The sequence below is a fragment of the Hylobates moloch genome, unplaced genomic scaffold (assembly GCF_009828535.3).
Source record: "Hylobates moloch isolate HMO894 unplaced genomic scaffold, HMol_V3 SCAFFOLD_19, whole genome shotgun sequence".
Lineage (NCBI taxonomy): Eukaryota > Metazoa > Chordata > Mammalia > Primates > Hylobatidae > Hylobates > Hylobates moloch.
Genome location: NW_026652294.1, coordinates 59,243,589 through 59,271,108, shown reverse-complemented (window position 1 = coordinate 59,271,108; position 27,520 = coordinate 59,243,589). Strand labels below are relative to the sequence as shown.

At 37.3% G+C, this 27,520-nt stretch overlaps 1 protein-coding gene and 1 pseudogene across 4 annotated transcripts in view; both read left to right on the top strand.

Moving 5' to 3' along the window:
• Positions 1-27,520, top strand: part of DENND4C (DENN domain containing 4C) — a 143,993-nt gene that overhangs the window by 62,127 nt on the left and 54,346 nt on the right. For 3 of the 4 annotated variants that reach the window (XM_032139385.2, XM_032139386.2, XM_032139384.2), the window contains exons 6-12: positions 4,604-4,842; positions 6,628-6,694; positions 7,784-7,842; positions 8,753-8,897; positions 13,816-13,991; positions 24,498-24,598; positions 24,702-24,920. In XM_032139385.2, the coding sequence (XP_031995276.1) occupies positions 4,604-4,842; positions 6,628-6,694; positions 7,784-7,842; positions 8,753-8,897; positions 13,816-13,991; positions 24,498-24,598; positions 24,702-24,920 (1,006 nt within the window). Of the gene's footprint in view, positions 1-4,603; positions 4,843-6,627; positions 6,695-7,783; positions 7,843-8,752; positions 8,898-13,815; positions 13,992-19,006; positions 19,051-24,497; positions 24,599-24,701; positions 24,921-27,520 lie in introns of those variants that run through there. The other variant, XM_058431054.1, reaches the window with a different exon arrangement.
• Positions 18,887-18,984, top strand: LOC116459545 (small nucleolar RNA U13; annotated as a pseudogene).

The window sequence follows — 27,520 nt, the reverse complement described above, 5'->3', positions numbered from 1 at the left end:
TCAAGGAAGGAACAGGATATTTTGGAAAATGAATAGATTGGGAAAAGAATCAAGTGTTTAGAAATGAAAAATATGGTCCTTAAAATTAAAAATTCAGTGAGTGGGTTAAACAGCAGAGATGAGACCAGGTGCGGTGGCTCACGCCTGCAATTCCAGCACTTTGGGAGGCCGAGACAGGTGGATCACTTCAGGCCAGGAGTTCAAGGCCAGCCTGGGCAACATAGCACAACTCCGTCTCTACTGAAAATACAAAAAATTAGCCAGGCGTGGTGGTACACGCCTGTAATCCCGGCTACTCAGGAGGGTGAGGCATGAGAATTGCTTGAACCTGGGAGACAGAGGTTGCAATGAGCTGAGACTGCACCATCGCACTCCAGCCTGGGCTACAGAGTGATACTCTTTCTAAAAAAAAAAAGCAGAGATAAGACATACATGAAGGAATAATTAGTGAAGTGGAAGATAGGTTACCTTAAATGTGGTACATACAAATGTAAAACATAAAAAGAGTTTAAAAATGTATCAGATAGAAATAGAAGGTCTAATAGATACTTAATGAGTTACTGAAGGAGAGACTAGAAAAGGACAAGGCTACATCCTAAGAGCTAATGGTTGAGAGTTTTCCAAGGTTGATGAAAAAAATTGAGTCTTCAGATTAAAGATGTACTGTGAATCTGCAGTAGAGAAAAATAAACAAATAAGTAAATAAATAAATAATCCCACCTCTTTTATTTATTTATTTATTTATTTATTTATTTATTTATTTATTTATTTATTTTTGAGACTGAGTGTTACTCTTGTCGCCCAGGCTGGAGTGCAGTGGCGCGATCTCGGCTCACTGCAACCTCCGCCTCCCAGGTTCAAGTGATTCTCCTGCCTCAGCCTCTTAAGCAGTGGGATTACAGGTGTGCGTCACCACGCCCAGCTAATTTTGTATTTTTTTTTTTTTAGTAGAGACAGGGTTTCACCCTGTTGGTCAGGCTGGTCTCAAACTCCTGACCTAAAGTGATCCACCTGCCTCAGCCTCCCAAAGTCCTGGGATTATACAGGTATGAGGCACCATGCCTGGCCTATCCCGCCTCACTATATCATGGTGCTATCATGGAACACCAGAGACAAAACAACTAGAGAGAAAAGACATTTATTGTCTTATGTAAAACGTATATTGTATATAACAGTAATAATGACATAAACTGGTTTATAAAGAAGGCAAAAATAAACAATATTCTACTGCTGATAGCAGTAGAAATTTAAAAATTGAAAACTGTCTTTTTTTTTTTTTTTTTTTTTTTTTGAGATGAAGCCTCGCTCTTGTCCCCCAGGCTGGAGTGCAATGGCACAATCTGGGCTGACTACAACCTCTGTCTCCCAGGTTCAAGCGATTCTCCTGCCTTGGCCCCCTGAGTAGCTGGGATTACAGGCACCTGCCAGCACGCCTGGCTAATTTTTGTATTTTTAGTTGAGATGGGGTTTCACCATGTTGGCCAGGCTGGTCTCGAACTCCTGACCTCAGGTGATCCACCTGCCTCAGCCTCCCAAAGTGCTGGGATTACAGGTGTGAGCCAATGCGCCCAGCAAAAACTGAAAACTTTCTAAGGAAATTTAATAGGTGATTTTATTGAAAAAATACATAATCCGAACTGACTCATGCGGATGAAACAAAATACATTTTTGACTTCATTCTACAGGTACAGGCTACACTTTTACAACTACTGTGATAAAGATAATATATGTAAAGTATCCAGCATAGTACCTGGAACATAGAAAATACTGAGTGAAGGTCAATATTATATTAACTTGATTGCCCACTACTAACTTGTGAGCTTAATAATCATTTACAATTTCTCCTGCTGAAAGTAGTAAATGTAACTGAAAATTTTAAGATCTTCAAACATTAGTTATCTAATATACTTTGACAGTAGAGAACAATAAAGTCTCGTTTGAGATGTGGGTACGAGGTGATCTGCTTGGCTTATTCCTTGTTTAGGGGATATCGACATGTAAGCATTGAGGTGTGTAAAATTTATGTTTATGCATTTGTCATTGCTTGTTAAAAACTTTGAGATCACTTTGAAATAATTGTATCTGAGAATATTGTGTGTATAAAGACAAGGGTTCCTGTGACATATATAATGAAAAAACAGTTGGCAAGATTTATAAAATACAGAGGTGAGGATTGATTGTTGGGAGAAGGGGATGGGTATAGTGATAGAATTTCTTTGCAGTGTTTTAAGGAATGGGCAGATCAGAGGAAGTACCAAGGCTAAACAAAATATACAAAAGCACAAAATTATGAACTAGTCTATATGCCTGGTAGCTCTGTATTGTTGAACAGCAACAGCAGGAACTGTGAGGAGTTGAGAGCATCATGCCACTTATACGGACTGTGGCATTTTACCTGTAATGGGGAACTTTGGAAGGATCAGATACTACTTCTGAAGAACTGTTTCTTCAGTGTATTTTTCACTGAAATACTTTCTCTTCTGACTTGAGACCAGTTAGGGCTTCAGTAGTTGCTTTGATATGTGGTAAGCGGAAGTGGAATTGAACATGACTTCGAAGTTTCTAGCTTGGGAATTGTGTAGCATAACTGAGTAAGATTAGGAATATTGGATCAAGTGTTTAGATAATGAGTTCACTTTTGAAAATATTGGTTTGAGATGCCTGTATGACATCCAGGTGGAGATTATTGAGTAGTCATTTTGAAAATAGGAGTCTGAGGTTCAGGGGAGAGGTCAGGTAGACCTAGAGATAAAGATTTGTGTTTTGTTAGTATAATGATTATAGTTAAAACCATGAGAGAATGAAATGTTCCAAATAGAAGTGTGAAGTTAGAACCTTAGGGAATGCTAGTATTTAAATGACTGGTGACATAATTGGATCTATTGTAGGAAAGAGAGAAATAGCCAGAAAACAAAGAGAAATTTGTACTGTCAAAGACAGCAAAGGAATAAAGAGTTTCAAGACAGAGGAGTGTCAGCTCTATCTTGTGTCATATGAGGCAAGGGTGTGGAGGACTTGAACCTGTGAACATTGCTGATGAGAAAGTCAAATGCTGCTGCTGTGGAAAACGGTTTGGCAGCTCCTCCAAAAGTTAAACATAGAATTACCATGCAATCCAGCCGTTTCATGCCTAGGCATATACCCAAAATAATTGAAAGCAGAGACTCAAACAGATACTTGTATGCCAATGTTTGTAGCAGGGTTATTCACGATAGGCAGAAGATGGAAACAGCCCAAACGTGCATCAATGTATGAATGGATACACAAAATATGGTATATATATATGATGGAATTATGATTTATTCCTTAACAAGGAATGAAATTCAGGTATGTGCTACAAACGTTATTCTAAGTGAAATAAGCCAGACACAAAAGAATACATTTTGTATGATTCCACTTATAGGAGGTACCTAGAATAGCTACCCTTATAGAGACAGAAAGTACAATAGAGATTACCAGGGACTTGGATTGAGGGCAAGAGAATGGGAAGTTACCATTTAAGGGTTACAGAGCTTTTGTTTGGGGTAATGAAAAAGTTCTGGAAATGAATAGTGCTACTGGGTGCACTGCATTGTGAAGGTACTTAATACCAGTGAATTGTACACTTGAAAATGGTTAAAGTGGTACATTTTATGTTATGTATATTTTACCCCAATTTAAAAAAATCACAGGCCGGGCGCAGTGGTTCACACCTGTAATCCAAGCACTTGGGGAGGCTGAGGCAGGTGGATTACCAGGTCAGGAGATAAAGACCATCCTGGCTAACACAGTGAAACCCCATCTCTCCTAAAAATAGAAAAAATTGGGCCCAGTGGATCACGCCTGTAATCCCAGCACTTTGGAAGGCTGAGGTGGGCGGATCATGAGGTCAGGAGATCGAGACCATCCTGGCTAACACAGTGAAACCCCGTCTCTACTAAAAATACAAAAAATTAGCTGGGTGTGGTGGCGGGCGCCTGTAGTCCCAGTTACTTGGGATGCTGAGTCAGGAGAATGGCGTGAACACAGGCGGTGGAGCTTGCAGTGAGCCGAGATCGCGCCACTGCACTCCAGCCTGGGTGACAGAGCAAGACTCTGTCTCAAGGAAAAAAAAAAATTAGCCGGGCGTGATGGCGCACACCTGTAATCCCAGCTACTCGGGAGGCTGAAGCAGGAGAATCACTTAAACCTGGGAGGCAGAGGTTGCAGTGAGCTGAGATTGCGCTACTGCCCTCCAGCCTGGGTGACAGAGTGAGACTCCATCTCAAAAAAAAGAAAAAAAGAAAAAAAGAAAAATCACACAAAAAACTAAGTTGAGTGAGGTCATTAGAGTTCATTCTCTAATGCTTTCATTTTAAAAATGAAAGCAAGTTGTAAGAGGTTACCATCCATTTTTGTATAAGATACATAGTTGAATGTGTAAAATTGCAGTGGAAAAAATCTTGAGGGATTTATATCAAAATCTGGTTATCTCTGGGACAGAAATTTGGGTGAGATTTTGTTTTTCATAATTTATCTGTATAAGTGTACTCCAAGCAAATATTTCTTGTGTAATAAGAGAAAAAGAGAAGTTAATTTTTTCAAACAAACTCAAATCTTATAACAGAATTCTCTTACTCTTTAGGTATATGGAGCTGCCATTCAGTTTTATGAACCTTACTCTCGGGAACTTCTATCAGAGAAACAGCTTATGCAGCTGGGCTTGTTGACGCCTGTGGAGAGAAAAATGGTCTCCAAATCCATCAATACAAACAAATGCATTTGTTTACTCTCACACTGGCCTTTTTTTGAAGCTTTTAGGAAATTTCTTATGTTTATCTACAAACTTTCTGTGTCTGGACCACATCCTCTTCCCATTGAAAAGTATGTATAATGATTAGAAAGATGGCTGGTGGAAAACTGGGTATATAAATATATACATTTGATTGTGTAACTTTTAGCAGCAAAGTTGGAAGGGAAGGAAGGCTACATTTGCTCAACCTTTTTTTTTTTTTTTTTTTGAGATGGAGTGTTGCTCTGTCACCCAGGCTGGAGTGCAGTGGCGTGATCTCGGCTCACTGCAACCTCCACCTCCCAGGTTCAAGCAGTTCTCTCAGCCTCCCGAGTAGCTGGGATTACAGGCACCCGCCACCACGCCTGGCTAATTTTTGTAGAGACGGGCTTTCACCATCTTGGCCAGGCTGGTCTTGAACTCCTGACCTCATGATCCACCTGCCTCAGTCTCCCAAAGTGCTGGGATTACAGGCATGAGCCACCAACTTTTTACTTACTCCCTTCTTCACCGGAATCATTGACTGTGAGCTTAAAATTGGATAGTAGTGGTAAGGTTGGCCAAATAATAATCCTTTGAGAATTCAGCGGAAGAAGTAACTCATACAAATTATATTGTGAGTGTTCTTCGTATTTGTTCTCTAATAACCAAGAGACAAATAGTTACTGCTGCACACATACCCACCCATACAAGTGGCCATTCCAAATTCTAACCGTAATACCTCTCTAAAGCGATGTAGAAATTAGTAAGAATGAGTTAATTGATGTTAAAAGTGAAGTTTTGGTTTTAGCATTAACAGAATTCTTTGAGCTTTCTCTTTAATTTGTAATTATTTTTGTCATGCAGTCTTTCCTAAGAAAGAAAAATGTATGTTGAGCTACTGTTTTTTAAAGGATCTTTTCTGATTTCTAGTGGCACATTGACTTCTGTTTATGATAGTTTATAATTTATGTATCCTGCTAACAAACTAAAAAGTGTCAAGAGCTTTCTGTAATGTATTAAAGAATGTGTAAACATAGATGTTTCTTACAATTTCAGAACTTTTACATTATAGCAGAGAGAGTATCAGTGAAACATACTAGTTTAGTGGATAAGGTAGGTGTAATTATGTGAAGGTTTAAAAATAATGCTGTCCAAAAATCAACTTTAAAAAGAGTAAAGTACTGTGCATAAACTCATCGTAATTTGATATTGAAATATGGTTGCAACTTTCATTTTGTACTCTTGAAATGGCAATTTAATGATTTATAGTTCTGGGTTTAACTTTCAGCTGTCAGATTAAAGTTTTTCGAAGTAAAATGTAACGTTAGTGACAAGTTAGCAACCTTTTGAAAAATTAAGATTCTATGAATAGCTTGTGAAAATAAAATCAATGTATATAATCAGTATTTTTTTTAGTTGAAGTAATATGTTGTGTTTTTATGGCTCCTAAGGGCTCCAAACTTTGGAGAAACTTAAGAAGCAATTTTTGTAGGTGCAGAAATAGAATGGGTAGGTGGTTCATCCAATGTTAAACTAGTAAATCTGGAATTAAATTGAATTTTAGTGTAAATTCATTATAGCACAGTTAGTTGCTATAATGGATAATCAGGGCTATAAAAATTCACTTCTTTCGTGAAAACTATTTTTATGTTATTTTTAGTTATCGGGTAATGATAGGGGATATAAATAGACTTTAAGTCAGGAAATACATTGTGTATTTCAGAAGTTTAATGGGTATGGATAAATTCATTTACACTAAGCAAATTTACTTATTACTTAGCCTACATTTTAGATAAATGGCCATGTCATATCTGGGATGATATTTAAGATTTGTTAAAACCTATGATGCATTTTAGAAAAGTAATTATGATATTTGTTTCAAATTTTTTTTCTAGGCACATTTCACATTTTATGCAAAACATCCCTTTTCCTTCACCACAAAGACCGAGAATCCTTGTCCAGGTAACCAAAAGAGTATATTTGGGGATAACTTTGCATATGCTCACCTCAGTCATTGCACAGTGGATTCTATATACCTTTGGGTTTGAGGTGGAGCAATGTGCATTCGTAAAGTCCTTGGATTTTCTGTGCTTTGTAGCTTTACTGAACATCCTTTCTTACTGGGTTTTGGATTTGAGTGTACCGAATTGGAATAATTATAACTCTTGGTTCATAACATTTTTATTTTTGGCCCATGCATGGTCTTTATGTAGCTAATTTTAATAACATAAAACCCAGATTATGTTTGGGCATGTTTTTAATATCAGATTCTCTAATAAATATTAAATATAAAATGAGCAATGGTTGGAGGAGGTTAGTTTAAACAAGGTCTATAAGAGTACTGTGCTAAAGGACCAGTTTCTTTTTATTTTCAGTAAGTAGCAGACGTAGGTAGGTGTACAGCTTGTGACATATGCAACATGAACAGGTCTATACCCTCTCTATAATAATAGTTCCACTGATCACATGCTTAGACATGGGAGAGAGGTCAGATTGTCATAAAAGTTGCTTAATGGTTTGCTCTTCATTTATATACTGTATTCTTTCTGGACCATAACAATTAACTTACTGGCATACTTAACATACTTTGAATAGCACTGATCTATAGAGGGAAGCCATTTAAAAGTCTTTCTAAGACATTCTTAACATTATGTTTGGTGGGATTAAGTCAGATATTGTTGATCTTGAATGTTATTTCAGTTCCGCAAGTATTAATGTGCCAAGCAACTGCCAAGTGCCTACAGTCTGATGAGTAAATGAATTTGAAGCTTTTTAGAAGCAGTAATTCCATAAATTTTAAATAATTGTACTTTAACCAATTAAGTGAATCAAAATTCAGTCAAATTAACCATTTAATGGAAAAGAACTAATGTAACACCTCTGAGTAAATACAGCTATCATTTTATATTTTAGTACATGTTTCCAAAAGTGTGTTTGCATATTAAATTATTAATGTTTTCAATATTACCTTTGATCTAAATATATAGATTTCAAAAGTAGTTTTGAAACTTATCTCTTGGTTTGGTTAATTTATCTTGTTTTTTTTTTAAGCTGTCAGTCCATGATGCATTAATATTATCACAGCCGGTTTCTACACCTTTACCACTAAGGTAATTACTGGTATTTAAAATGATATATTTATTCACTTGGAGCAGAATGCTTTAAAATATTTTAGTGATTAGTGTATTATTAATATATTAGTGATTGTTATTTTACAATTAACTTTATTAGTTAAAAGTAGGCAAAAATAGCCTTAATGTTTCTGACTTTGATAACTGGATGGATGGTGGGGCTATTTTATAAATGGGAACAATTAAGAGAGTTTCAAGATTGGATGTAGAGGATACTTCCCTTTTCTTCTCATCTCCCCTTCCCATATCCAGTTCATAACGAAAGGTTTCAGGTGAGCTGATTTTAACCTTTTAAATGTCTCGAATCCATTTACTTCTTTTCATCTGTATCATAGTAGGCTTCCGTGATGTCTTACCAGACTACTTCACTATTAGCCTCTTAATTGGTACCTTGTTACTCATCTTCCTTCAGTTCTTTATCCACCCTGTAGCCAGTGTGTCCTTTTGAAAATGCAAATATAATAGTATATTTCAATTTCAGCCTAATCTGTTGCTGTTTTCACCCTTTTCCTTATTATGCTTTAGTCACAATAGATTTATTTCAATTTCTTGGCTATGACAACAGCTTTTTCTTGCCCCAGGGCCCTTGCATATATTGTCTGTCACCCCTTCGCTCCCATCCTTGTCTCCATTCTTCTGAGCTCAACTCAAATGGCTATTCAGGAAAATCTTTCTTGATAAATGCCTTTTATTACCAGAGGATGAGTTTAAATCTCCCCATTATCTATCTTATTAAGTTTGCTACTTTTCATTGATAAATAAGTAAAGACTAGAAATTAACACTAGACTCTCAGTCTGTTAATACTTAAGAAATAATTTAATAAGCAAATCTTAACATGTTTTAGCAAAATAGTTCACAATGATCTATTTTTCTCTTTTTTTTTCCTAGTGGAGCCAACTTTAGCACCTTGCTAATGAATCTGGGTCCTGAGAATTGTGCAACACTGCTGCTCTTTGTTTTACTTGAGAGTAAAATTCTGCTGCATTCTCTTAGGCCAGCTGTCTTGACTGGGGTAGCTGAAGCTGTTGTAGCTGTAAGTATAGAATTTTCCTTTTAGTACAAAATTACTGACAGATAATTTTTACTCCAAAGGGAAATTTCCTTCAAAAACAGCAACTTTGTAAACAACAACAAATTTTTAAAAAGCAACTTTGAAAAATTACCGGCCCAGTAAAAGTTGAATATAATCTGCTGGCAAAGAGAAGTAGGAAATATAAAGAAAACAAAGGTGATTTCTATTTTAGGAGAAATGTCAATTTCCAATTTTTCATATTTTTGAGTTCTTCCCAGAGTAAAAACTATATGATTATATAATAAAACCTGAGAATGAAGCTGGTTGTATTGAGAGGCTCTGGCCAATTTCAGCAGTTCTAAAATTATGCAAATGATTATATGGTTAATTTCTCCCTATTTTAACTTTTAATAATTGTGAATCAGTAATATACAGGATATTCTAAGTGATTGTGAAATGGGATAATATACAGAGGCTTAGCTCTTATGTAAAGCATAAGTAAAATTAAATTGTTAAATTGTTAAAAAAGTTGTTCCCTGCTTAAAACCCTTTGGCTTCCCATTGCACTTAGAATGAAGTCTGATTGACAGGCGTGGTGGCTCATGCCTGTAATCCCAGCAATTTGGGAGGCTGAGGTAGGCGGATCACCTGAGGTCAGGAGTTCGAGACCAGCCTGACCAAAATAGAGAAACCCCGCTCTACTAAAAATACACAGCCGGGCGTGGTGGCACATGCCTATAATCTCAGCCACTCAGGAGGCTGAGGCAGGAGAATTGCTTGAACCCAGGAGGCGGAGGTAATGGTGAGCTGAGATCACATCATTGCACTGCAGCCTGGGCAACAAGAGTGAAACTCCATCTCGGAGAAAAAGAAAAAGAATGAAGAATGAAGTCTGATTGTATAGGGCTTTATAGGCCATTGTATAGAACTTTAGATGTTCCACTTCTCCAACCCTATCACCCATTAGTTGTTTAATTTAAAATAGCTGACTCTCTTCTCTTCCGTTCCCCATTTTAAGAATGTAAGTCTCCTGGGAGTAAGGACCTAATCTCTTGTTTACTCCTGTATTTTTAGCACTTGTTACAGTTGCCTAGCACAGAGTAGGCCCTCAATAAATACTTATTAAAACAACAAATGGGATATGTCTCCAAGATCTTAATCTGGTTGGAGAAGTGCTGTTAGGACTGAAAACAATAGTAACCATATGAGACAGCTTCCAGGAGGATCCTCGTTAAGTATTACTTTTCCAAGTCATCACAGTTGTGTGTGAAAGCAAAAGTTGTTAGAATATGAAAATATTTGTTAATGAACTGACCAGTTCTAGAAAGTTCCCACCCAGGCCAGGCACAGTGGTTCACGCCTGTAATCCCAGCACTTTGGGAGGCCAAGGCAGGCAGATCACGAGGTCAAGAGATCGAGACCATCCTGGCCAACATGGGGAAACTCTATTTCTACTAAAAATACAAAAATTAGCTGGGCGTGGTGGTGCACGCCTGTAGTCCCAGCTACTCCGGAGGCTGAGGCAGGAAAATCGCTTAAACCCAGGAGACAGAGGTTGCTATGAGCTGAGATTGCACCACTGCACTCCAGCCTGGTGACAGAGCAAGACTCTGTCTCAAAAAAAAAAAGTTCCCACCCAAATATTCCTTACTAAAACAGTGTTTATTCAAGCCCCTTTGTCAGAATCGTGGTGGCCAAGTCTTTTGATGGATTTCAGTAATATGGTGCAAGAACAGCTGAAAAAAGTGCTACATGGAATTGGTAATCATATGAAAAATGCCAGAGTATATGAGGTTTATGCAGCTGATGTTGGAGAGCTGTCTGAATTGCATGCAAAATTATTTATAAGTCATGATTTGGTAGTTATGCCGGTTACCATTTGAAGAAGAGAACATTGAAAAGAATGGTTACAAAACAAATGCTTCAAAAGGAGAATGATTTAAATATCAAAGAACATCAAAGAATTAAGGGAGACCCATAGCAAAGATCGATGAAATGTACAAGTGCTTTATGAAAAGTGACCCTATAGTGTTGCAAAAGGCAAAGGTGAAGAGAAGGATGTCATATTTTGCTAGCATATAGCTTTTTTTCTAAGGTTTCTTAGATAGTTGGAGGTGTAACATACTTTTGTTGAAAAGAAGATAATTGTCACTCAAGGAAATCTGAAGTCCTTGCAGGGTCCTTTGTGAGTGATAGTTGCAGGTGTAACGTACCTTTTGTTGAATAGAAGATAATTGTACTCAAAGAAATCTGAAGTCCTTGCAGGGTCCTTTATGAGTGGCTCTGCCCCTCAGCAATCTGATCTTATTTTCCACTACTCTTCCTCTTGCTCACTCTTCTCCAGCATTCTGGCCTTACCATCCCGGGAGCATTAGGCATTCCCCATACCTTAAGGCCTTTGCCCTAGCTGTTGCTTCTCACTGAAGCACTCTTATATATCCCCTTGGCTAAATCTCTCACCTTCTTCAGGTTTCAGCTCTGTTGTCACTTTATTAATGAGTCCTGTCCTGTTTGTCCTAATACAACCTGCTTTTCCTCTCTCTTGCTCTGAACTCTAATGTCCTTCACTTGGCTTTACTTTTCCTTTTTTTTTTTTTTTCATAGCACTTACCACTTCCTGACATACAGGTTGAGTATCGCTTGTCTAAAATGCTTGGAAAGAAGTGCTTTGGATTTAGGACTTTTTTGGATTTTGGTATGTTTGCAGAATACATGCTGGTTGAACATCCCTAATCTAAAAATCTGAAGTCCTAAATGCTTCTATGAGCAATTTCTTTTCTGTCTCATGTTGGTGCTCAAAAAGTGTTGGATTTTGAAGCACTTTGGATTTTGGATTTTCAGGTTAGGGATGCTCAACCTGTAGTATAATATTTTATTCCTTATGTTTTTTCATTTATTTTTTTCTCTTCCTGCTAGACAAGGTGTTTGCAAATGATGGCCGAATCCTGCCTGCAAAATCCTGCCTGCCACTTGTTTCTATAAAGTTTTATTGGAACATAGGCCATTTATTCATATATTGGCTATGACTGCTTTCATGCATGACAGCAGAGTTAAATGGTTGTGACAGAGACAATATGGCTTACAAGGCCTAAAATGTTTACTGTCTTTTACAGAAAAAGTTGCTGACTTTTCTCCTAAACTATAAACCTCATAAGGAGAGTGATCTCTTTCATTTATTGTTAAGCTCTCATTATGTAGAACAGTGATTGGTACATAGCAAGTGCCCAAATATTAAGTAAATAAATGTTTGAAGACAAAATTCCAATCCTGAATAACCCTCTGTAATAGCTGGCAGAGGTAGTAAGCGTTATAGGCATTTCTTCGGGGTGAGTGATGACAGATAAGGGTGACAATTGAACTAGACCTTAAAAGATAACATGAATTTTTATAGTAGAAGAAAAAAATTATCATCAGTAAAATTTTAGTACTAGCTAATTATTAAATTTTTTTTATAAAATTTATTCATTTATTTAATTTTTTTATGGAGATGAGGGTCTCACTCTGTTGTCCAAGCTGGCCTTGAACTCCTGGCCTCAAGCAGTCCTCCTGCCTCAGCCTCCCAAAGTGTTGAGAATCACTGCATTTGGCCTTAACATGTTTTAGTCTTTTTTTAAAAAAATCAAAACTTGTCTTTTTTTTAAAAAACAAAACAAAACAAAACACAAATGATACAATTGAAGTAAAGCTTTGTAAAGGAAAATGGGTAAAGATTCTTGAGGAATGTTTTTTTCTCTTTTTTCTTTTTCTGTCTCATCATGTCTAGATAGAAGAATATTTTATACTGACTATTTTTTTTTTGAGACAGAGTCTTGCTCTGTTGCCCTCTGTTGCAAACTCGGCTCACTGCAACCTCCGCCTCCCGGGTTCGAGCAATTCTCCTGCCTCAGCCTCCTGAGTAGCTGGGATTACAGACATGGGCCACCACACTCAGCTACTTTTGTGTTTTAGTAGAGACATGATTTCTACATGTTGGCCAGGCCAGTTTCTCAAACTCCTGACCACAAGTGATCCACTCACCTCAGCCTCCCAAAGTGCTGGAATTACAGGCATGAGCCACCGTGCCCAGCCTATTGACAGTATTTTTAAGATGTCAAACATCACTCATGTTTATTTGAAGAGTTACGAATTTTTTTTTTTTTTTTTTGAGACGGAGTCTCACTCTGTTGCCTAGGCTGGAGTGCAGTGGCGTGATGTCTGCTCACTGCAAACTCCGCCTCCCAGGTTCACGCCATTCTCCTGCCTCAGCCTCCCAAGTAGCTGGGACTATAGGCACCCACCACCATGCCTGGCTAATTTTTTGTACTTTTTTTTTTTTTTTTTAGTGGAGATGGGGTTTCACCTTGTTAGCCAGGATGGTCTCGATCTCCTGACCTTGTGATCCGCCTGCCTCGGCCTCCCAAAGTGCTGGGATTACAGGCGTGAGCCACTGTACCCGGCCATGAATTTTTTTTTGTTGAGCTGTTTAATTATCTATTAGCATTCCCTAGAAAATAATTACTTTTTTTTTTTTTAATCCTTGATGCTTTTAGTTGGATTTTGATCTGAGGTAATTTTGGAGAATTAATAGGTGAATGAAATGTGTAAGAGTTAAAGATAATAAGTTTGTTTTATGATATTTGGGGCCATTTTATCTTATTTTGATTCTTTCTGTAAAATTGGAATGTGGGCTTTGTATAGATACTAGAAGAATTAACATGCAAAAAGCTGTTAGTATTTTTATTGAGCTTATGATCATCGTTATGGCTTGAAAATTTTAATTACATTTGTTCTTAGTATTGCTTAGTAGTATTTTATAATCATTTAGTTTTGGAATGAAGTTTAAGGTAAACAAAACAGACTTAACTGCTTTTCAGTGGTCCCTTTTCAGTAATACTAGTTACTTATATATTTTTGATTGCAAATTTAAAATTTGGTTAATTTTTTAAAACTTTTTCCCCAGATGATCTTTCCATTTCAGTGGCAATGCCCATATATTCCCCTTTGTCCTCTTTCACTGGCTGCAGTGCTTAGTGCACCTTTACCATTTATAGTTGGAGTTGACTCAAGGTATTTTGATCTTCATGACCCACCACAAGATGTTGTTTGCATTGACTTGGATACGAACATGTTATATGTGTAAGTTGATTCATTTTATATTATCTCCCATTTATATTTTTCACTATGTAGAGTTACAGTTCTTTGAAAGCATCTAGAAATATGCTACTTTTGGTAGTTGTTAAATCTTCATCTTAAATACAGCAGCTCTCAACCAGGGCGGGTATCAGCATCCGGGAATGCTGTGTGATTTGGAAAAAAAAATGTTCAGTATTAGGATAGTTTATATTTGGGTAACAATGTTAAATGTAAGCAGGAGATATTTATGTTTATCAGAAGAGACTATGAGTTGGAAAAGTAATGGTTAAACACCTTTTTCAGAGCTCAAGAGATGATATGCTTTCTAGGTTTAATTCAAAATCCATATGTAAGTAAAATGGGTTTACCCATTGGAGATAAAGTTTAGTTACATTATAGGGTGATATACCATTTGCCTAGTTGTCGGGATTTGAATTTTATAAGGATCTGTTGTTTACTGCATAGAAATTTATATTAAAAATCAGTGATAGTTTGTGTTTGCTGGAGGTGGTAATTAAGTACAGCAGTGGTACAGCTGAGGGTTCAGAGAGTAGCAAACTACATTAATAAAAGAAATAGTTCTGGATGGATGTTTAAGGGTTACCCCTTCCCCCACCAAAAGTGGGAAAGGACAGTAAGTATTAAAAATTTTCTTATGTTGGTGCCAACTTCCAGGCTGTAGAACGCTTTTATTCTTTACTGTTTGAGATTGGTAGAAAATGAATAGAGAAATATTTTGGGTGAGGCCTGAATAGTTCCAACAGTAGAATTCGTTGGGAAAATATTTTTATGTGAACCAAAAAAATAACCTAAGGAAGGAAGAAAACATTTGCTATAACTTAAAATATAATTTTGACATGGATCTACCATTGTATTTTGAAACTGTATAGCTGTAGTAGCTCCGTATGTATTTTCTAAAATAAATTTGAAGTGTTTGCTCAATTGTATTTATTTATTTATTTATTTATTTATTTTGAGACAGAGTCTCACTCTGTTGCCCAGGTGACAGAGTGACAGTGGTGCAATCTTGACTCACTGCAGTCTCTGCCTCCTGGGATCAAGTGATTCTCCTGCCTCAGCCTCCCGAGTAGCTGGAATTACAGGCACATGCCACCACACCCGGCTAATTTTTTTTGTATTTTTAGTAGAGATGAGGTTTTACCATGTTGGCCAGGCTGGTCTGGAACTGCTGACCTCAGGTGATCCACCCACCTTGACCTCCCAAAGTGCTGGGATTACAGGCGTGAGCCACCGTGCCCGGCCTGCTCAATTGTGTTTAAAGAATTATAAAATGTGCCCAGGTGTAGTGTCTCACACCTGTAATCTCAGTACTTTCGGAGGCTGAGGCAGGAGGATCACTTGAGCCCAGGAGTTTAAGACCAGCCTGGGCAACATGGTGAGACTCCATCTACATAAAATAAAAAATTAGCCAGGAGTGGTGGTTCGTGCCCATAGTCTCAGCTACACAGGCAGCTGAGGAGGAAAGATCACTTTAGTCCAGGAGGTCCAGGCCGCAGTGAGCCATGTTCACCCCACTGCACTGCAGCCTGGCTAACAGAGCAAGACTCTGTCTCAAAAAAAAAAAAAAAAAGAAATACCTCCAAATTATACAGAATAATGTAAATAACTTGTATCTATTCACCACAACTTTATTAAGAAATAGGCCGGGCACAGTGGCTCATGCCTATAATCCCAGCACTTTGGGAGGCCGAGGCAAATGGATCACCTGAGGTCAGGAGTTCAAGAACACCCTGGCCAACATGGTGAAACTCTGTCTCTACTAAAAACACAAAAATCAGCCAGGCATGTGGTGGGTGCCTGTAATCCCAACTACTTGGGAGTCTGAGGCAAGAGAATTGCTTGAATCGAGGAGGTGGAGCTTGCAGTGAAGAGGAGATCATGCCCTTGCACTCCAGCCTGGACGACAGCAAGACTCTGTCTCAAAAAAAAAAAAAAGAAAAAGAAAAAGAAAATATTAGCAATAAATCTGAAATCCCTAGATAGTCCTCCACAACCATATTTTGCTCCTGTCTCCCAGAGAGGAGCTCCAGATCCAGCCATCATCTTGGATAAACTCCACATCCAACCGTCATCTTAGATTTGGAGTTTATCACATACATGCATTTTTAAAACATTTATTATATATGTATTAATCTAAATAAAATTTTGTTTTGCATACTTATAAATTTTTTTCTACTTGAATAGTTTTCTGTGAATTGCTTTTTCGCTCACCATTCTTTGTGAGGTTCATCCAGTTCATTTTCAATGGTGATCAGTGTTGATGGACATTTAGGTTGTATCTAGATCTTTGATGTTAGGAACAAGGCTGTTCTAATCATTGTATATATTTCCTTGAGTATATGCTCAGGAATTCCTCTGAAGCATATACCTGGAAGCGCTAATGTTGCTTGGTAGGGAATGAGCATTTTGAACTTAATAGCTAATACCACATTACTCTCCCAAGTTCACTCCGTCCTCAGCAGCTGAGAGTTCTCTTTGTTTCATATCCTTGCCAACACTTGTGGTCAGACTTTTAAATTTTTTACCAATTTGATGGTAATGGTATTTCACCGTGGCTTTAATTAACATTTCCTTTATTGGTAGCAAATGGAGCAAAATTTTCATATCTTTGTGCGCCTTCGTTTTCCTCTCCTGTGAATTGGATGTTCTTTTTGTTGGTACATTTTCCTGTTAGATTGTTTGTCTTTTTCTTTTGATTTGTAGAAATTGTATATATAATCTGGAATTAATTCTTGGTCTGCTGTATGCATTCCAGATAGCTTCTCCCACATTGTGACCTGTCATTCCATTCTGTTTTTGGTGTCTTTTGATAAAACAGAGGCTTATCTTAATTTATCAAATTTATTAATTATTCTTTATGGAATACTGTTTTTGGTTCTTGTATATGAGATATTTTGCCTTGAGGCTATGAAATACTATCATGGTTATTTCTTAAGTTGTGAGGTTTGCCTCTCTCATTTAGTTATTTAATTCAGCTAAACTTGATGTGACATATCAATTTCTACATTTGTATAAATACGTATCTGGGCTAATTCTTTTCCTTTGATTTGCTTCAATCTCTTGCCAGTATTATACAATCTTAATGGCTTTAAAATTAAGTTGTCTACAACATGAATGAACCTTGAAAACATTATGTTAAAAGACCTTATATTATGATTCAATTTATATGAAATGTCCAAAGCAGGCAAATCTCTAGAGGCAGAAAGTAGATTGATTAGTGATTGCCTTGGAATGAAGAGGATGGGAGTATTGGAAGCTAAGTGAGTATGGGATTTCTTTTTGAGGTGATGAAAATACTCTAAAATTGCTTGTAGGCCGGGAGTGGTGGCTCACGCCTGTAATCCCAGTACTTTGGGAGGCTGAGACGGGTGGATCTCCTGAGGTCGGGAGTTTGAGACCAGCCTGACCAACATGGAGAAACCCCATCTCTACTAAAAAAACAAAACTAGCCGGGCATGGTGGCGCATGCCTGTAATCCCAGCTATTCGGGAGGCTGAGGCAGGAGAATTGCTTGAACCCAGGAGGCAGAGGTTGCAGTGAGTTGAGATCGCGTCATTGCACTCCAGCCTAGGCAACAAGAGTAAAACTCCATCTCAAAAAAAAAAAAAAAAAAAATTGATTGTAGTGGTGGTTACACAATTTCGTGAATATAATAAAAACCATTGAATTGCACAGGTCAAATGGGTGAATTGTTTGGTATATGAATTTGTATCTTAATAAAACTGTTTTAAAAAGTCATGGTATGAGACCTTTTTTTTTTTTTTTTTGGCAATGTCCATGGCGAATCCCCTTACTCCTGTTCTTTTTAAAAATTGTTTTGACTCTATTTGGTCTTTTGTTTTTCCATATAAATTTTAATACCATCTTATTAAGCTCCACACAAAATTACATTGGGATTTTTGTTAGAATTTTTTTTTTTTACCTTTTAAATTTTTTTTAATTGGCATGGTAATTGTATATATTTATGAGGTACAATCTGATGCTTTGGTGTATGTATACATCATGGAATGTTTACATCAAGTAGTTAATATATAGTATTTATAGATTCATTTGGAGGCAGATGATACCTTTTTGATACACATTTAAAATATGCACAGGAAATATGACCCATGAATGTGGTGTTTCACTTCATAGGTCTTTTCAACATTTTTTGGTAAACTTTGTGTTTTCTCCAGAAAGATAATTCACATTTTTTGTTAGACTTATTTATTCCTAAGTATCTTTCAGTTTTTATTGTTACTGTAAATGGTATTTTAAATTAGACTTTCTACTTGTTGCTGGGAAATGTAGTTGATTTTTATATAGTGGTCTTATATCTAGCAACTTAGTTGAATTCTATTATTTTAATTTGTATATTATCTTCAATTTTCTGCCTATAAACATCACATTTCTCTACTTATACTATCCTAATATATTTTAAAATTTTTTATCTTAATTCTCCAGCTAGGATCGCTAGTGTAATGTTGAATAGAAGTAGTTATAGTTGGTGTCTTGTCTTGTTTCTAATTTCAAAGGGGATGCTTTGAGCAGTTTATCATAAAGTATGATTATTGGTATACAACAGGGATTGACATCTGGCCCAAAGCTTGTTTTTGTAAATAAAGTTTTATTGGAACACAGCCATGCTCATTCATTTACATATGGCCTATGCCTGCTTTCATGATACAGCAGCACATTTGAGTAGTGATGACAGAGACTGTGTGGTCCTCAAAGCCTAAAATATTTACTGTCTGGCCCTTTCAGTAAAAATTTGCCTATCCTTCCTCTAGAGTTTTGATATCTTAATTATAAATTAAGGAATTTACGTTCTACGTCTATGTCATTAAAATTTTTTTAAAATCATAAGTAGATACTGAATTTTATAAATACTTTTTGTGATCTTCTTGTAGTTCATAAGCGTTGATGATTGGACGTTCATGCACATGTGTGAGATGTGCCTTCTACAACTTGATGTTGGCATATTACCTGTCTGGTGTGAAAGGAAACAAAAAACCTTTTTGTTCACCTGTTGAGATGAGCATTTTCTCCTTTACTCTGTGTGGTAAATTACATTATAAAGTCAATTAGTAGTAGACAGTCCTTGTATTCCTGAAATAAACATCATTATACTGGATTAAATTTGCTAAGAATTTAAGATAATTGTATTGATGTTCATAAATGATATTGGCCTGATGTATAGCTTTTTAGTTGCAGACCACACTTGGTATATAATGCTTTTATTTTTGTAGACTTTAAATATTCTTTATTTTTATCAAAAAAATTTGTTTGACTTATGTATTATATTAAAATGTGTCTTTTGAATTTCCAAAGTTTTTTTCCGTTGTTTGACAGTGTCTTGCTCTGTCTCCCATGCTGGATGGCGTAGAGTGGCCCGATCTTGGCTCACTGCAACCTCCGCCTCCTGGGTTCAAGCAATTCTTGTGCCTCAGCCTTCCGAGTAGCTGGGACCACAGGCATGCACCATCATACCTGGCTAATTTTTTTGTATTTTTAGTAAAGACAGGATTTCACCATGTTGGCCAAGCTGGTCTGGAACTCCTAACCTCAGCTGATCCACCCACCTCGGCCTCCTGAAGTGCTAGAATTACAGGCATGAGCCACTGCACCTGGTCCCCACAAAGTTTATTTTCTCTTAAATGCTAACTCAGTTGAATTGTGATCAGAACATTCTCTGTTACTGCTTGTTGAGATTTGCTTTGAAGCCAAGTATATGGTCAGTTTTTGTAAATATTCTATGTGAAAGAGTTCCTAGAAATTGTCAAAAGACCGATAACTCTATAGAAAAATAGGCAAAGACTATGAAGTCTTTTCACAGAAAATCAAATAAGCTTAAGCTTATTTAATGCTTAAGCATCTCACTCATTATAGGAGAAATGCCACATTAGTTCTTCATGCTGATACTACTTTTTCACTTTTCAGATTGGCCAAAGAAAAAAAATTCAAAATGAAATGCTTAAATAGCATACTATTTGAGGATGATGGGAAATAAACAGTCTTTATGCATTCACTGCATTTAGAAGTGAGATATATATGATGACAGCTTCTGTGGAGGATATCTGGCAACATTTGTCAAAATTACAAATATATATACTTCAGCAATTCCACTTCTAGGAATTTATCCTAACATTTTATTTTGTATGAAATCATGTTTGTTCAAAATAGAAAAAGAAAAATCCAGATGTCCCAGACTTGCTAAATGGTTCCTACAATGGAATACTACTGTAACGCTGTAAATGAGCAAGGATGCTTCCTGTATTGGGAAAAAAATCACAAAAGATATTTTGTTTTTGTTTGTTTGTTTTTTGTTTGTTTGTTTTTGAGACAGAGTCTTGCTCTGTCACCCAGGCTGGAGTGTAGTGACGCGATCTTGGCTCACTGGAATGTCCACCTTCCAGGCTCAAGCAATTCTTGTGCCTCAGCCTCCCGAGTAGCTGGGATTACAGACGTGTTCACCGTGGCCACTTAATTTTTGTATTTTTTGTAGAGATGGGGTTTCACCATGTTGGCCAGGCTGATTTCAAACTGCTGGCCTCAAGTGATATGCCTACATCAGCCTCCCAAAGTGCTGGGATTACAGGTGTGAGCCACCATGCCCGGCTACAAATTATTAAATGAAAAAAATCAAGGTGGTAATTGTGTATTGCAGTGTGCTGCTACTTGTATCTGCCAGTTTTGGAATAAAGACACATTAAAATATGCACAAGAAACTAGTGATTATGTATTATGGCGGTGAGGGAGCTGAGCAGACGTGGAACAAGGGTGTATATATGTGTTTTAAGTTATTTTTGAGCTGTGTGATCATATTAAAGTTTTAAAACTCCCAGTTTGATGGTGGATTTGTCAATTGCATTTTATGCTTATGTGGACATTTGCTTTAGGTACTTAATTAAGGCTGCGTTATGAGGGACACTCAAGTTCAAAATGGTTCTGCAGTTAAATGAATACTTTTGTCTTGTAGCTACTTTAAAAAAAATCACTGATGCTCTTTTTGTTAGTTTGTGCTTTTCTTCTCATTAATACATTATGTTAGATATATTATGTTTGGTATATCTTTTCCCATCCTTTTAATTTCAGATATTCTATATATAGTATATAACTGGCATTAAAAATCCAATCTAACATTTGTCTTTTTATTGAAGAATGCATTAATTTACATATATTATATATTTGAACACTCTATCTTATTTTGTCCTTTTTGTTCTGCTGTTATTCTTTTCTCTCTTTCAGATTGAATGAATTATTTTCCCATCTGCTTACCTAAATGTTATATTATGTGTGTCTGTAATTTCATATTTATGTTCCTTTAATGATTCCTCTTAATTTTTTAATATGGGTACTTAGAACTTAAAATTAATATTTTACTCTTTTTTCAAGCAGTAAAGTAGACTTTAAAATACTTTAATTGGCAACATCCTCTTACTCTAATTGGTACAAAAACAATGAATTTTACAATCGATGGCCCGTTAGATTAGATGAAATGCAGTTCATCTACCCACAGTAGCCCTGTATATTAGGTAAATTATCAGTCCTCATTTTGCAGATCAGAAAATTGAGTAACAGACTAATTGACTGATTTATACAAACTCACACAGATAGTAAACGTCAGGGCCAGATTACAAATGGATGATAATCCAGACAATAATGACAGTATTTTATTTGGGGGAGGGGGTTAAAATATTAGACAGCGATTACATAAAATGAGAGAAGTTGATCAGAGTTAAACTTGACGTGCCATCACTTTTAAGACACAGTTTCAAGAGACGTTAAAATATGTCTTTTAACAGTACCTGGCACAAAGGAAGTGTTAGCTCTTTTATTAGACGTTTATCCTTACAGAGAGGATATTATGTTTGCTTCCATTCTGGTGGCATTAAGCCAGGGAGCACTTGGAGTTAGTTATTTTGATTTAAAGTTTCTTGTGCCATGCCAGTAGCGTGCAGTCAAACTCATAACCCATTAGTTGGCAGGCATATGGTAATGAATTCTCAGGGGAGATCCCTCCCCTAATCAAAATCCAAACTGAGAGAGCTAAGCTATGAGGACACAAGGCATAAGAATGATGCAATGATTAGCCGGGTGTGGTGCCATGTGCCTGTAATGCCAGCTACTTGGGGGGCCGAGGCAGGAAAATCGCTTGAACACAGAAGGAAGAGGTTGCAGTAAGCTGAGATCATGCCACTGCACTACAGCCTGGGCAACAGAACGAGACTTCCCCTCAAGAGGGGGGATGAAAAAGAATGATACTTTGGGGACTTGGGGTTAAGGGTGGGAGGGGGTTGAGGAACAAAATACTACACATGAGGCCAGTCTCGGTGGCTCATGCCTGTAGCCCCAGCACCTTGGGAGGCCGAGGCAGGCGGATCACGAGATCAGGAGATTGAGACCATCCTGGCTAACACAGTGAAACCCCGTCTCTACTAAAAATACAAAAAATTAGCTGGGCGTGGTGCTACACGCCTGTAGTCCCAGCTACTCAGGAGCCTGAGGCAGGAGAATCGCTTGAACCTGGGAGGTGGAGGTTGCAGTGAGCCAAGATCGCACCTCTGCACTCCAGCCTGGGCGACAGCGCAAAGACTACACATGGAGTACAGTGTATACTACTTGGGTGCACCTAAATCTCAGAAATCACCACTAAAGAACTGATTCATGTAACCAGACACCACCTGTTCCCCAAAAACCTGTTGAAATTTAAAAAACATTGACATATTTTGTTAAAATAAAAGATTTAAAGTATGCAGAAAAAGATTCCAAAATGCAACGACTTGCTTAGAAAAAAAAACTACATGTGAACTGCACTGACTGCCAAAGAAAAATAATACAAAATAGAACCTGTTTAAAAAATCATTTAATTTTTCATTAAAAAAATTAAATTTTTATTAAATTTATTAATTTCATTAATTAGCTAATATAAAGGTACAACCAGGGTTCCAGGTTGATCCTAAAGCTGGAATCTGCCCTTTTCATTATGCCATGATACATTTAGAGAAACCTAAGCAATTCACTGACTTAGGTAAAAGGCTTAGAATTGTAGCATTTTGGGTGAAAAAAAGAATCAGGCTGGGTGCAGTGGCTCATGCCTGTAATCCCAGCACTTTGGGAGGCCAAGGTGGGTGTATCACATGAGGTCAGGAGTTCGAGACCAGCCTGGACAACATGATGAAACCCTGTCTCTACTAAAATAAAAAATTAGCCGGGTGTGATGGCACGCCCCTGTAATCCCAGCTACTCAGGAGGCTGAGGCAGGAGAATCGCTTGAACCCGGAAGGCGGAGGTTGCAGTGAGCTGAGATCGTACCACTGCACTCCAGCCTGGATGACAGAGACTCCGTCTCAAAAAAAAAGAAAAGAAAAAGCTGAGCCAGACTTTCAAGGGTACCGGTTTTATTTGGAAGTTTCAGTTCTAACATACTTCTTGGTGAGACTGAAACTTTGTCTCCTGTTCTGTGAGAAGCCTTTAAAATCCAAGGCTGTCTGTTAATCTTCAGGGCAGAAGTGGCCTTGGTGTTACTCTGGGTTTTCAACTCGTGAAGATGTCCCCAATTTTCTTGCCAGCTTAACCATGAATTTTAAAGAAAGTTTGTTATATTTATGCTAACTTTTGTAAGAGGGCTTTTTAGGCAGTTGTCTGCTGTATTTTATATTCTTATATTCTTGGAATATATATATACACACACATACACATACATATATTTTATATCTTCGGAATATAAAATTTTGGAAAAAGAAGCTTTTAGTAATACCTTTAAAAATGGTCATCTCTATGGCTTTGGGTTTTTTTTTTTTTTCTTTTTGAGACATAGTCTTGCTCTGTTGCCCAAGCTGGAGTGCAGTAGCGCAATCTCGGCTCACTGCAACCTCCGCCTCCCAGGTTCAAGTGATTCTTCTGCCTCAGCCTCCTGAGTAGCTGGGACTACAGGCACACACCACCACACCTGGCTGATTTTTGTATTTTTAGTAGAGACAGGGTTTCACCATGTTGGCCAGGCTGGCCTGGCTTTGGTTTTTATTGTTTCGTGATCATAGATTATATTGAATAATGGTGTTATGATTAATTTATTTTTAACTGTGAGGGCTAGATGAACTACATGTGCTTTTAATCCTTACTTAAATTCCAATTCTTCTTTTTGGGCACACAGCATTTTAGAAGCCTACCAGTAGATAGTTTGAAGTCTCATGTCAACTAGATATGACACTTAGAATATTATAATTCTAAAATGTAACTTTTGAAGCTAGACTTCAGTGTTGTATTCCTAACTCCAACATTGAAAATATATGTTGGAAGGTTAGAATGAGATGGCTAAATTTGACAGAAGTCGATTGAATGAAAAGAGAACTTCCTTGAAATTTACTTATTCAAACTGTTTGCATCAGTTATGACTGCAGTAAAAACATCTTTTCCATTTTCTTGTTTTAGGTTGATGCAAGAATTTTGTCTAGTAAACGCCGATTATGAATAACACATTTTATGAATTTTGTTCTGATTTAATAGATCAGATGAAAAGAAGAACATGAACTGGAAGCAACTTCCCAAAAAGCCGTGCAAAAATCTACTTAGCACCTTAAAGAAATTGTATCCCCAGCTGTCTTCAGGTAACGTGAGGGAAAAGGAATGTTATTAATGAAGGAATGTATATGAGAAAATTCTTCTTAAATTTAACATAATATCATTTTCTGTTTTTATTTCCTTTGTTAGTTCACCGAAAAACTCAAGAAGGCTCGGCGATTGACATGACTCCAATTGAAGCAGATTTCTCCTGGCAAAAGAAGATGACACAGCTTGAGATGGAAATTCAAGAGGCATTTTTGCGCTTTATGGCGTCTGTTTTAAAAGGATATAGAACATATCTCAGACCAATCACAGAGGCTCCTTCAAATAAAGCCACAGCTGCTGATTCATTGTTTGACCGACAGGGTGAGTAGCATTGAAAGTACAATTCCTTTTATTGAGGTGAAAAATATTTTATATTCGATGTTGCTGTCAAGAAATACTTATTGTGTAAATTATTACAAATTCACATTCGAATATAATGGACCTGCATGTATTTGTAACCTAGCTTTATGACTAGAATTTCTTGTAATTTTTATAGCCCATTTTTTTCCTGAGAAATCTGAAACTAGAGATATTTAATTATGAAAAGTCAAAGATGTTACCTATATTTACAATATCTTGTAGTCAGTTATCTTAGTAGAACATAACTGGAGATTTGCCTTCAGATATTTCCTCAATTTTGCATAGTTCTTGGATTTGTACACTTTTTTTTTTAATAGAGTGGAGTCTTGCTGTGTTGGCCAGGCTGAACTCGAACTCCTGGCCTTAAGTGATCCTCCTCCCTTGGCTTTCCAAAATGCTGGGATTACAGGTGTGAGCCACTGCAGTTGACCAGATGTGTACACTTTTGGCTTTACAATTAGTTTGTGCAATGAGGGCACCATATTTTAAATATTTTTGACTAATGTAGCTTTGTTCCAGGGAAAAACATATACTCATTATTTTTAGTATGTTTTGTTTTAGGGAATTATAGAGATTTTTGTTGTTATTCAGCTACTGTTATATATGTAGTAGCAATCTTACATCTATATCAATATTTATGTGAAATTATTTTACTTTTCTGTGCTTTTTACCTAGCGATTACTTTTAAAAAAAAATCTGTATTTTCCCAGTAATCCTTTTGTCCTTTATCTTTTCTGCTTTAGTGTAACTTACCTCTTAAATATTTAGTTACCACTTACTGGCTAGTTATTATGTAGGACTATAAAGAAGTATAAAACCTAGCTCTATGGGATCTTAAATGGAAAATAATTAAGATATTTTAAAAATAGAACAAGTACTCAAGAAAACATATTTTACACAGTTTTAATTTGGAAGTTTTAAGAGTTCAGAAAAAAAAGGGATATTCTTCCAAATATTCCAGTATTTCTTTTTTTTTTTTTGAGACGGAGTCTTGCTGTGTCACCCAGGCTGGAGTGCAGTGGCGCAATCTCGGCTCACTGCAAGCTCCACCTCCCGAGTTCACGCCATTCTCCTGCTTCAGCCTCTCCTAGTAGCTGGGACTACAGGCGCCCGCCACCACACCCGGCTAATTTTTTGTATTTTTAGTAGAGACGGGGTTTCACCGTGGTCTCGATCTCCTGACCTCGGGATCCACCCCCCTCGGCCTCCCAAAGTGCTGGGATTACAAGCGTGAGCCACCGCACCCGGCCTCAAATATTCCAGTATTTCAAAATGGGTATTTTGGAAGACTTCATGGAGGAAGCATGACTTGGAAGAATGGGTAGAATGGAGATAAATGGAGAAGAACAGGAAAGGCTTTCTGGAAGTCCATAGGCATTAAGAGTCAAATCTGAGTTAGAATTTCTACTTCGTTATTTATAAAGTCTTCCTGGAGCTTATTAAAGTTTTCTCTACTGGGCGCAGTGGCTCACACCTGTAACCCCAGCACTCTGGGAGACTAAGGCAGGCAGATCACCTGAGGTTGGGAGTTCGAGACCAGCCTGGCCAACATGGTGAAACCCCGCCTCTACGAAAAATATAAAAATTAGCCGGGTGTGGTGGTGTGTGCCTGTAATCCCAGCTATTCGGGAGGTTGAGGGAGGAGAATCACTTGAACTCGGGAGATGGAGGTTGCAGAGAGCCAAGATCGTGCCATTGCACTCCAGCCTGGGCGACGAGTGAAACTCCATCTCAAAAAAATTAAAAAATAAAGTTTTCTCGTTAATAAAATGGAGGTGATACCTACTTCATGTTTGTGAAGATTAAATGAGAAAATATATGTGAAGCAATTAGTACAAGTACTTTAAAATACTCATGATAACAGCTATTATCATTCATGGTAATAACAAAATGGAAATAGCCTCAAGAGGAAAAGCACAAGGCCTGTGGATTAGTTTGCTGGGGCTGCCATAACAAAGTACCACAGACTAGGTGGCTTAAACAACAGAAATTATTTTCTCGTGGTTTTGGAAGTTAAACTGAGATCAAGGTAGTTAGCAGGTTTGGTTTCTTCTGAAGCCTCTTCCCTTTGCTTATAGATGGCTATTTTCTCCATATGGTCTTCCTTCAATGTTTGTCTTATGTCCAAATATCCTCTTCTTACAAGGCTACCAGTCTTACTGAACTAGGGTCTACCCAATAATCCTCATTTTAGCATAATTACCTCTTTAAAGATCCTGTCTCCAAATAGTTACATTCCAAGGTACTAGGGGCTAGGAACTTAATATATAAATTTTGGGCCAGACGCAGTGGCTCATGCCTATAATCCCAGCACTTTGGGAGGCCAAGGCAGGCCGATCACCTGAGGTCAGGAGTTTGAGACCAGTCTGGCCAACATGACAAAACCCCGTCTCTACTAAAAATACAAAAATTAGCCAGGCATGGTGGCATATGCCTGTAATCCCAGCTACTCAGGAGGTTGAGGCAGGAGAATCGCTTCATCCCGGGAGGCAGAGGTTATGGTGAGCCAAGATCACTGTACTCCAGCCTGGGCAACAAGAGTGAAACTTCATCTCAAAAAA